General features: G+C 47.2%; 1 protein-coding gene across 1 annotated transcript in view; it reads left to right on the top strand.

Moving 5' to 3' along the window:
* Positions 1-12,604, top strand: part of LOC141056270 (transient receptor potential cation channel subfamily V member 6-like) — a 66,346-nt gene that overhangs the window by 40,556 nt on the left and 13,186 nt on the right. Inside the window, exons 9-10 of the mRNA XM_073553012.1 lie at positions 1,636-1,722; positions 2,146-2,222. Coding sequence (XP_073409113.1) covers positions 1,636-1,722; positions 2,146-2,222 — 164 coding nt within the window. The remainder of the gene's footprint in view (positions 1-1,635; positions 1,723-2,145; positions 2,223-12,604) is intronic.

Genomic DNA, 12,604 nt, shown 5'->3' with positions numbered 1-12,604 from the left:
TCCTTGTTCTCTTATTTTGAATCTATTGACATCTAAGCATTTATCTCAGTTTAATCATCCAATTTTTATGGCTGCTATTGTGGCTTGGAGGAAGTTTTTTAAATTTAAGAGTAGTTTTTCTAGGATTCAACTCCTGTTGAGGCTTCCTCTCTCTTTTCTGGCCTCTGTTTATTCATTCGATTTGCATTCTACTTGGGCTGACTGGGGTATTTCTAAATTAAATGACATCTTTGATGGTCATAAATTTGTATCTTTTTCTCATCTTAAGAATAGGTTTGGGGTTCCCTCCTCTGCTTTTCTACACTTTACTATGTTGAAAGAATTTTTGACTCCACTGGTGACTCGCTGCCCTCCGCTATCGGAGCCAGCGATCAATATTTTATGCAACTCAGGCCATAATATTTTTTGTTCCACTCGTTATATCTACCAGTGGTTCAACAACGATTCTGCATTTATAAAATCCCCATATATGAAAAAATGGGAATCGGTTTTGAATTTTTCTTTTACCCCAGATGTTTGGGAACTGACCATGTCTCTAACCTATTCTGCTACCATGTCTATGGCTCTCCATGAGTCCTACTTTAAAATTATATCGAGATGGTACTACTCGCCATCTCATCTAGCTTTTATCAACCCTTCCACCTCCCCTCTCTGTTGCGGGCATCATGGTAGCCTTTCCCATTTATTTTGGTTTTGTCCGCGTCTTCAGCATTTTTGGGACGACATCTCCTCTCTTATTTCTCAGTTCGCCCTGCTCTCGTTGGATGCAAGTCATTTGAATCCTTCTGTTAGGAATTGGTAATTCATTTACTTTTGGTTTCTAAAAATGAAATTGCGTTTTATTGGAAATCCACTCGAGTGCCCTCTTCACTCGATATTATTGCAAAGCTGACTTTACGTAAGTCATATGAGCAAAAATTGGCGTTGCTGAATGGCTGTCTTCCTTTCTTTATAAAGAAATGGTCTTGCTGTCTGGAAATGTTTCCATGAGTTCTTATTATTATTTATAGTCTGGTTGTGTTTTTTTATTTTTTCTTTCATGTGTCATGAATGCCTCATGATATTGCATTTATGTATGCTCTGTTATAAAATGTTAATAAAATTGTTTGGAAAAGAGCGATGGGCCTGCTTGAAAACTCCCCATGAATGTCTAGGAGGGCCTTGGAAAAAGAGACCACTCATGCTTCTGGAAGGGTACACAAGTAACCAGGATGATGCACAGACCTCTCACAATGCTGTGCGTCCCCTCAAGGTGTTCTTCACCATGATAACAAGTCCAGCATCTAAATGTTTATGTAGGAACTGAGTGTCGATGAAGTCAAGGCCCAAAAACTCTGCTGCCCAAACTATTGTCCTGCAAAACCATTTTAGAAAAATTGGCATGTTTGGCGTCGGTTGACTGTGATTACAGCAAATGGTAGGGAAAGACGATGTAGTAATAAGTAATAAGTTACAAGAACCAAGGAATACCAATTACATGGTATGTTGACCAAATCAAGAATTGTAGCTAATCCACCATAATCTTTAATTTGGGTTTTCTATTAGCTGCTTTGGGAATCGCCTTGTCATAACTTGTGGATGAATAACAACCTATAAATTTGCCTTCTTAACCTTCAGCCATCTTTTTTTCACCAGGAAGCTTACTTGACTCGGGCCGATCATTTAAGACTCGTTGGTGAAGTCATTTCAGTCATTGGGGCTTTTATACTTTTGCTGAGTGAGGTAAAGAAACCTTTTACCATGTAACATTTGCTAAATCATAAAGGGTTGACCATATTTGCCAACTTTACAAGGACGTTTTCGGAAAAAAGGGAGACCTCCCAATCCTCTTGGCTGGCATTACTTTCTGAATGTTTTATGCACGTGGCAGAGTTCCTCACATTCAGAGGGAGGGAACCAAGGGTGTGAAATAAGACATGGCCTGCAAAAGAGGTGCTGGGTGTGTGCAACATATTTTCTCCCTACACTTTTGACCAGTTTCACCAGTTGGAAATTACCTGATCATTCCTGTTGTGACCAAGTTCATATCTTAGCTCTGGCCATCGGGAGGGTCTTCTTGCCTGCTGGTGGGCAAGTAAACCCACTCCTTTAATTAGTTGATCCAGTATTGTTACAAAAATCTTTTTATTTTTATTTTTTTTTCAGATTTCACAGACCTACAGAATAGGTGTAAAGCACTTCATCAACCCTATGTTCTGGAGGGATCCATTCAACGTGATCAGGTTAGATTTGTGTCCTAAAAACCCTGAGCACATGCTCTACCAGAGACCTACTTAAAATGTTCAATTCTAGGTCCATAAATATTTAAAGGTTTAGAGTTCTCTCTTGCAAAGCCGCATATCCTGTTTTCTTGCCTCTCGGCCATATAGTGATTATGCAACTCCCCAACCTGATCTGTCTATCATTATAAATCACGCTTTCCTCTGTAAAGGACGTCGCCTGCCTCGGAGTAACCTTTGACTCTGCCTTGTCCTTCACATCACACATCCAAACTCTTGCTGCCTCCAACTCAAAAATATTTCTAGAATCTGTTCTTTCATCAACCGTCAATCTACAAAAAATGTTAGTGCATGCCCTCATCATCTCCCGCCTCCACTACTACAATGTCCTCCTCTGTGGCCTCCCTGCTAACACTCTCGCACCTCTCCAGTCAATCCTTAACGCTTTCTCTTTGCTGTTACTGATTCTGTCCTTTATTCAAATCCCTTCACTGGCTCCCGATTCCTCAACAGATCCAGTTCAAAGTACTAACGCTAACCTACAAAGCCATCCATAATGTCTCCTCCATATATCTCCAAGCTAATCTCCAGACATCTTCCAACATGTAATCTTTGGTCCTCCCAGGACCCCCTTTTTCCTTTACATTTATTCGTTCCTCATCCGATTGCCTCCACAACTTCTTCTGAGTGTCCCCCAACCTGTGGAATTTTGTGCTTCAAAACATCCAATTGTCAACAACATTTGGAACTTTCAGATGGAACATGAAAAGCCATCTCTTCAATAAAGCTACGGCCTGCAATGACGCCCTGCCACCTCACCACCACCAGAGCTGCCGTGACCCCCCCCCAGCCTACTGTCTCCTTCCCCATTATCCTGTACAATGTAAGCCCACGAGGGCAGGCCCTCTCTCCTCTGTCTGAAAGTGTTAGTTTCTTGACTCTAATGTATGTTTATATTTTTTATGTACCCCCATGCACACACCATATAGTCAAATGGTGCTCTAAAAATAAGTAGTAAAAAAATATACAATTCTATTGCCACCACTAGGGGGAGCTAAGAAGTGCACTGTATACTCACTATTAAATTTATAGTCAGGATCCAGCAATGAGAATTTTAATATTTTAAAAATCTTATCCAACTTAAGAAGGTTCTGTATATAAAACTGAATGTGTGTCGCCAACCAATCATGAAGCATCTTTCATTTCACCAGAGCTGTTTAAAAGAAGCTGAGCTGTGTGAATGGTTGCTTTGAGCAATAGTTTTCCTGTCTCCCATGACTGCACACATGAGAGGGGATCCGCCCAGTCAGGACAGGAACCCTACTGAAGATAAAAGGGCGGCACCTCTGCCTCGCTTCAGTTGGGTTTCCTGTCCTGACAGGGACCCGTGTGCTGAAGACTGCATCACGCATACCTGCCCCTCTCCCGTGCCGGTGTGGAAGAACAGGCAGGGTTCTGGGTGCCATGCGTCGGGAGAGGAAAGCGCTGTCCACGGGTCCCCTGAAGGCTCAGCGTCCGTGCGGGCGTAGATGCAGCACGGCCTGGGGTCCTGGGGCGCTGCGCGCCGCCCTCCCCCCTCTGCCGCATCTATCCAGTCAAGGAGGGGTGGCCGCTTCCGGGTCGCGCCCCTCTGATGTCGCGCGCAGGGCACGCTGGGAAGGGGCATGCCCGCGTCACGTTGTGAGGCGGCGCTTATAAGGGGGATGACCACAGAAGACGCACTCATGCCCAAAACTTCACAATAGAAGTGGGGCAAGAAGAGCGACAGCAGCAGCAGCAAGAGCTCTTGCCAGATGCCGGGCCGAGCCGCCAGCATACCAGGAGCAGCCGCTCAAGTGGTGGGAGCGGCAGTCGTAAACGCAACCAGCATGACTCTGAGACGTCCAGAAAAAACGTCACGAGTGCATCTGAGGAGCCTCCGAGATCGGTACCCTTGATTGACAGGGGTGGTGAGTGATCTACGTGAATGTCACCCTTATGGTAACGGGGTTCCATTTTTCTGTTTGATCACTAGGGGTTGAGGAAGTCTAGCGGCAAAACAAAGAATAGAGAATGCGCCCTATGCAGACACCCGCTGGCAGATCAGTGGCAGAAAGATCTCTGCGCTGACTGTATAAACAAAACCATACAGGATGAAACCCCTGATTTGGTGACTAGCCTTGGGGCTATAATACAAGAAGAGGTGAAAGGCTCCCTAAAGGCAGCCCTTAAAAAGACGAGTAAAAGAAGCCGTAGAAGGGATTCTGATTCAGAGGCCTCGCTAGTGCAGAAAGGTCGAGAAAGATCCCTGTCCCCCTCCACCTCCTCTTACTCTACTCAGTCCTCAGAATCCTCTTGGACAGCGATATAGGGGGCCGTCCGTGTTTCCCAACAGAGGTTGTGGAAAAGCTGGTCAAAGCTGTCAGGTCTACAATGGGCCTTAAGGAGGAAAAAAACTCCTAAATCATTGGAGGATGTTATGTTTGGAGGACTGGAGGAAAGGAAAAAACACACCTTCCCTGTAAACTATAAGATAAAGGCCTTAATTGAAAGGGAATGGAAAAAACCACCTGAGAGGTCGGGGGGCTTACCTTCTACATCAAAAAGGAGGTACCCATTTGAGCAAAAAGATTCAGAAACCTGGGAAAAAGTCCCAAAAATTGATGGTGCCATAGCTAAATCCTCAAAAAGGTATCTCTACCATTAGAGGACTCTGGCGTGCTGAAAGACCCACTTGATAAAAAAAAAAAGCAGATGGTTTCCTGAAGCATATCTGGGAAGCTTCGGCAGGTGGATTAAAACCAGTGATAGCTGGTACTTGTACCGCTCGTGCCCTCATGGTCTGGCTACAACAAATAGAGGACCAGATCAGGGATAGAGTTCCTAGGGACGAAATACTGTCTAATCTGACACTGGTACATGGAGCAGCGGCTTTCCTAGTGGATGCCTCAGCAGATTCCGCGAGATTAACAGCTACAGCAGCAAGCAAGTCAAATGCGGCAAGACGAGCCTTGTGGCTTAAAGGGTGTCCAGGGAATTTGCCATCAAAACATAGACTATGTTCTATTCCATGTGATGGCCAATTCCTCTTCGGGAAAAAACTAGAGGAAATTTTGGAACATGCAGGGGATAGGAAGAAAGGCTTTTCCGGGAGAACCCAAAAAGCATCCCTTTCGGAGGAGGAGATTTAACAGGGGTCGTCCCCCGGGAGATAGGAAAAATTGGGACTCTAAAGAAAGGAAAGGATCGGGCTATATGTTTAAAGGGCCCTCTACTTCCCCCAAAAAATCTCCCCAATGACATCAGGTCGGAGGTAGGGGGAAGGCTTTCTCTCTTCCTTTCCGCCTGGGCAAATATCTCCCCCAGTACATGGGTCCTAAACATAATCAAGGACGGTTTAAAAATAAAATTCACCCGTCCGCCCAGGCGTACCTTTATAATGACACCCCGAAGGAGAGCCCAAGAGCAACAGCTGGCCCTGGAGATGGAAGTCTTGGGACTAGTGCAAAAACAAGTCCTAAAAGAAGTCCCAGTGCAAGAAGAAGGAAGGGGAGACTCAATCAGTGGGTAGACAATTGCTCCTTCAAAATGGAGTCAATCAATACGGCCACAAAAATCTTGTTCCAGCACTGCCTCATGGCAGTGATAGACTTAAAAGATGCCTACTATCATATCCCAATCCATCAGGAGTATCAAAAATACTTGAGAGTAGCGCTCTATGTCCAAGGTCAGGTAAAACACTACCAATAAGCAGCCCTTCCATTTGGCCTGTCTACAGCCCCCAGAGTTTTCACCAAAGTGATGGCCGAAGTAATGTCATTTCTTCGTTCCCGGGACATAGTGATCGTCCCATACCTGGACGACTTTCTAGTCGTAGGGAGGTCGGAGACCCACTGCACACACTAAGTGAAGGAAGTGATATCAACTTTAATAGGACTAGGATGGATAGTAAACATCCCCAAGTCAAGATTAACACCAGTAAAAGTGCAATCCTTCCTAGGGTTAATACTGGACTCCGAGCAATAACGCTGCCTCCTGCCAGAGAACAAAGTGACCAAGATAAGGGGCCTAGCTCGCACAGCAATACAAAGGAACTGAGGAACGCAATGTCCCTTTTAGGCTCGTTGACATCATGCATACCCGCGGTAGCGTGGGCACAATACCACTTAAGACAACTACAGTAGGAAGTTCTGTCAGCACAGAAACAATTGAAAGGGCATTTAGAGGGTGAACTATGTCTCTCCATGGCTGTAAGAGATTCCCTACTCTGGTGGACTGTAGAAAAGCATCTAACAGCCGGTGGCCTGTGGCAAAAAACAGTCGAGGACATCATTACAACCGACGCGAGTGTCACAGGGTGGGGAGCACACCTGAGATCCCACTCAATACAGGGAACCTGGTCCTCTCTAGAAAAGGATCACGGTTCAGATGTAAAAGAACTATGGGCAGTAGAAAAAGCTGTGAAACATTTTCTCCCCTTGCTTCGGGGCCGCCACACTCGAGTCATGACGGACAATTGGGCAGTGGTAGCCTACATCAACCACCAGGGGGGAACGAGATCTTGGGGACTCATGGAAATATCAAATCTACTTTTCCATTTAGCAGAACAACATCTGTTATCCATCATGGCACTGCATATAAAGGGGGTAGAAAATACACAAGCAGACTTCCTGAGTCGCAGGCACCGAAGACAGGGGGAATGGTCCCTAAACCCCCAAGTCTTCCAACAAATAGTTCAAGCCTGGGGCAAACCGGAAATAGACCTGTTCGCCACCTCACGCAACAGAAAGGTCAGGTAGTTCTGCTCACTGAATCCAAGAGAAAACCCCTTTGCAGTAGATGCCCTGCAAATACCCTGGAAGTTCATCCTGGCCTATGCATTCCCCCCGATAACAATGATCCCCGAAGTGGTCCGGAAAATCAGGGAGGATCGAGCGAGAATAATTCTTATAGCTCCGTTTTGGCTGAGGAGGCCTTGGTTCTCCCTTCTGAGACTCATGTCAGTGACAGATCCATGTGTGGGAGGAACGGCCCCCGTCGAGTGTCCGGGCCGGAACTAAGTGAGCAGTCATCTAGGTTCCAGGGGATACTATTCCCGGGGGACAGAGTTCGGGGACGGACCGTTGAGATAGATGGAGGGGCCAGTTTAAAAGGGGCGGGGAGCGCCAGTCACGATGAGTAAGCAGACTGGGACAGAGGCAGCAGGAGACCGTAGAAGCGACTGAGAGCTAGAGCGACTTACCAGTGCCAGGGAAGACGCTCACTGAAGATTTCAGAGGGACGGCGCCGAGACGACCGTCCGAGACTTGCTGCCCCGCTCCAGCCCACGGCCACTGCCGCCCCAGCTCGGCCCACTGCCGCTGCCGCCTCACCACAGCCCACGGCTGCGGCCTACCCGCGGTCACCCACGGCTGTTGCCGGCCCGCTCCGGCCTGTTCCCCGCCACCCGCAGCCGCCCTGCCGCAGAGTTCCCGTCGCAGTGGCTAGCTGCACAGGTGGCCTGTCACCCGCCACCCCACATTGCTGCCGCTTGCCCCCATCCAGGGGCCGCGGACTACTCGTCCAAGGACTCCTCCGGGGCCGGAGGTGCCCCAGCGTCACAGGGGCGGCGGAACGCTCGAAGACTACGCCAACTTTTCAGAAGCTGGGCCCAGCGGCTGCTCCGCCGAAAAACCACCGTCCAGAACACTGAGGGACGTCAGGATGGCTAAGTTGACTATATAGTTAAGGACCCGTAGTCAGCCATACCGCGGCCCTATAGTGACCGGCTCTCACCGGACGTAGTTGTGTTCTCCTCTGTTTGTGTGAACTGTATTGAGCCCCTGCAAGGGCAACCCTTGTTACCCCCTTTGGTTGAACAGGCTGAGACTGATGAAAGTCCCCTTTAGGCCTATAAACGTTATTATAAAAACACCAAACCGACTCGTGACTCGTCACTGCATCCTGCGTACTTGCTAGTACCACGCATGGATCTTATCAGAGGTTCCAGACCTGCTTTCCCAGGGACCAGTGGTCCATTCTCAGGTGAAGGGCTTCCATCTGGCAGCCTAGAATTTGAGAGGGCGCTACTGAGTCGCCAGGGATTCTCTCCAGGGTTAGTCTCCACCCTGTTGAAGAGTAGGAAACCTATAACATCACAAATCTACGGTAGAATGTGGAAAAAGTTCCTAGACTTCCTGGGGGAACCTTTAGGGGATGTAGCTCCAGTGGGACCTATCCTAGAATTCCTGCAGTCGGGGCTGCAACTTGGGTGAGCCACTAACACCCTCAAAGTTCAAGTCTCAGCTCTGGAGGCCCTATATAACTGCAACCTAGCAGCCAATAGGTGGGTGTCCCGGTTCATAAAGTCCTGTGGCAGGTCGAGGCCAGTCATTATCCCAAAGATGCCACCCTGGGACCTGAATCTAGTCTTGGGGGCTTTAGCCAAAGATCCCTTTGAACCATTACAAGAGCTGTCACAAAATCTACTCACACTTAAAACTGTATTACTGGTAGCCTTAACATCGGCCCGTAGAGTGAGCGACCTACAAGCTCTATCTATATGCCCTCCATATACGCAGATCTTGGATGACCGAGAGGTTCTAAGACCAGACCCAGCCTACCTCCCTAAGGTAGTCCAAAAGTTTCATAGGACTCAGGAGATCTCCTTGCCATCTTTCTGTAATAATCCTAGAAACCCTGGGGAGCAAAAGTTCCATACATTGGATGTAAGGAAAGCCATAATACAGTATATGTCAGTAACTAGTCAGTGGAGGAAAGACCAGTCCCTGTTTGTAGCCTTTCAGAGTAGTAGAAAAGGGTACGGGGTAGCTAAGAGTACCATTGCCAGATGGATCAGGGAGGCCATTATGTTATCCTACTCTGCAAGTGGCGCTCCGGTTCCAGAAGGCATCAAGGCTCACTCCACCAGAGCCATGGCTACCTCCTGGGCAGAGAAGGCTGAGGTATCGATTGAATAGATTTGTAAAGCCGCTACTTGGTCCTCACCTTCAACCTTTTTTAAGCACTACCGACTTGATCTATCTTCCTCTACTGACCTAACCTTTGGTAGAAGTGTGCTGCAAGCGGTGGTCCCTCCCTAAGGTGTCTTATTCTACAAAAGTCTCTCGTGTGCCATCATGGGAGACGGGAAAACACCAAGGTTACTTACCGGTAGCCGGTTTTTACGGAGCCCATGATGGCACCTGTATATTCCCCCCCCCTTATCACTCCTTTGGGGTGCACTATAGTTTGGGTGCTTTCTTTTTTTTTTAGTTAGATATAATGTGGTGATAGTTTTACCATGTGTACTAACCCGGGGGGCCTCTCATGCTCTGTAAACCAACTGAAGCGAGGGAGAGGTGCCGCCCTTTTATCTTCAGTGGGTTCCCCTCTCTCATGTGTGCCGTCATGGGCTCCGGAAAAACCGGCTACCGGTAAGTAACCTTGGTGTTTTCCCACTCCACGACAACACCTCAGCAGACACTGACTGGGTGGGAGAAATCTAGCATCCCCGGGAACATAAGCTCGAGCCATTGTCTGCCCCCCCAGAAAACAGCAGAGGGCACATGACCGAAATGAATCACCCCCTCCCTACCCATATACCCATCACACATCCTCCATCCCATAGGCACATCTTCCCTCTTAAAGGGTTCTCCGGTATAGAAGTTAGGGCAAATCCCTCAGCGCTCTGATTCTGACCCCGGGATTCTATTAAAGGGATCTCCGGTATGGAAGTTAGGACCGATCCACTCTGCGCTCTGGTTCTGACCCCAGGCTGATGGGATGATGTGAGATATTAGGGGTAGTAGTCTGGCAGCTCTGGCTGATGGGATGATGTGGGATATTAGGAGTAGTAGTACAGTGGCTCTGACGGGATGATGTGGGACATTAGGGGTAGTAGTCCGGTGACTCTGACGGGATGATGTGGGATATAAGGGGTAGTAGTACGGTGACTCTGACGGGATGATGTGGGATATTAGGGGTAGTAGTCCGGTGGCTCTGACTGACGGGATGATGTGTGATATTGGGGTAGTAGTCCGGTGACTCTGACGGGATGATGTGGGATATTAGGGATAGTAGTCCGGTGACTCTGACGGGATGATGTGGGATATTAGGGGTAGTAGTCCGGTGACTCTGACGGGATGATGTGTGATATTAGGGGTAGTAGTCCGGTGACTCTGACGGGATGATGTGTGATATTAGGGGTAGTAGTCCGGTGACTCTGACGGGATGATGTGGGATATTAGGGGTAGTAGTCTGGTGGCTTTGATAGGATGATGTGGGATATTATAGTGAATGTGGCTATGTGGAGTAGGCGGGGCTCTACACTCAGATATATATATATATTTTTTTTTTGTTATAACTAACCGTAGTTAGTTACTATGCCCGGGCAACGCCGGGCTCTTCAGCTAGTAACTTAATAAACTTGGCAATTTACTAATATACAGTAGGTACGGAAATTATTCAGACCCCTTTAAGTTTTTTTACTCTGTTTCATTGCAGCCATTTGGTAAATGTAAAGTTCATTTTTTTTCTCATTAATGTACACTCTGTACCCATTGTGGTGTAGTGACCACTATGTCCACTAGGGGGCACTGTATGGATGTCCCAGGAGAGTGGATGAATGGCAAGATTTTGAATGACCATTATGTATCTCAAGGTGGGTGGCCTTGAGATGGAGATTTATGAGTGTGTTAATCAGCAGTGATACTGCTGAGGTGCTGGTTCAATGTGTCAGGGACTAATTACCTACAAACCCACCCAGGGGGTGTGTTTAAAGCACTGTTGCAAAGAGTGTGTAAATGCTTGAAGGACCTGTGATGAGGTCAGTCATGTGACCTGGTGGGCGTGGCTATGAACCATATAATGTGGCCAGGGTAGGTCACAGATGGTGAATGCTTGGACCCGGTTAGTCCAGTGTGGACGGTCCCACTGAGATGGGGCTTCCTGCCTGACAGCACGTGTGGACGCTGTGAGTAATGGCTGCAAGTGCCTGAGAGTTCCCTGGAGGGAATGAATGTCTGCAGTATGGAGAAGCAGCCATGAGAGAACCCTGACGGGGTGAGATATAACTGTGAGGCTGAAAAGCCTGCGCATTGGACATTGCTAACAGAGTGAAGCTCTGTCATGGACGCTATGCCGTTTATATATTGCTGGTCATGGTTTATGATGTTTAATAAACCGCATGGACTATACTGGTTTATGGAAAACCTGTGCCGGATCTGATTTTGTGGCTGCCAAGCGAGTGATCCCCTACTTAAATGACAGCGCTACCTCACACCATCTTGACTGAAATAAAACAAATGTAGAAATTTTTGAATTTTTTTTTTTTTTAAAAGAAACTGAAATATCACATGGTCATAAGTCTTCAGACCCTTTGCTCAGACACTCATATTTAAGTCACATGCTGTCCATTTCTTTGAGATCCTCCTTGAGATGTTTCTACTCCTTCATTGGAGTCCAGCTGTGTGTAATTAAACTGATAGGACTTGATTTGTAAAGGCGCACACCTGTCTATATAAGACCTCACAGCTCTCAGTGCGTGTCAGACCATAAGAGAATCATGAGGTTCTCCCACATCAAGCCTCTCCTCAGTGCCAGACATATGAAAGCCCACACAGAGTTTGCTAAAAAAACATAGTCTGGGAGTCCTTCATATGAGAACTAAGGTCTGATGAGATGAAGAGAGAACTTTTTGGTGATAATTCTAAGCGGTGTGCGTGGAGAAACGCAGGGACTGTTCACCACCTGCCCAATACAATCCAACAGTGAAACATGGTGGTGGCAGCACCATGCTGTGGGTCAGCTGCAGGGACAAGACGACTGGTTGCAATGGAAGGAAACATGAATGCAGCCCTGTACAGAGATATCCTGATGAAAACCTCTTCCATAGTGCTCTGGACCTCAGACTTGGCTGAAGGTTCACCTTCCAACAAGACAATGACCCTAAGCACACAGCTAAAATAGCAAAGGAGTGGCTTCAGAACAACTCTGTGACCATTCCTGACTGGCCCAGCCAGAGCCCTGACCTAAACCCAATTGAGCACCTCAGGAGAGACCTGAAAATGGCTGTCCACCAACGTTCACCATCCAACCTGACGGAACTGGAGAGGATCTGCAAGGAAGAATGGCAGAGGATCCCCAAATCCAGGGGTGAAAAACTTGTTGCATCATTCCCAAGAAGACTCATGGCTGTACTAGCTCAAAAGGTGCTTCTACTCAACACTGAGCAAAGGGTCTGAATACTTATGACCATGTGAGATTTCAGTTTTTTCTTTTTTAATAAATTTGCAAAAAATGTCTACATTACTGAGGATTTTCAGTCAAGATGGGGTGCAGAGTGGACATTAATGAGAAAAAAAATGAACTTTTTTGAATTTACCAAATGGTTGCAATGGAACAGCATGAAGAATTTAAAGGGGTCT

The sequence above is a fragment of the Dendrobates tinctorius genome, unplaced genomic scaffold (genome assembly GCF_039654945.1).
Source record: "Dendrobates tinctorius isolate UK_male_01 unplaced genomic scaffold, ASM3965494v1 ptg000196l, whole genome shotgun sequence".
Taxonomy (NCBI): Eukaryota; Metazoa; Chordata; class Amphibia; order Anura; family Dendrobatidae; genus Dendrobates; species Dendrobates tinctorius.
Note: the sequence above shows the minus strand (reverse complement) of the source record. Positions and strands in the feature narration are given on the sequence as shown.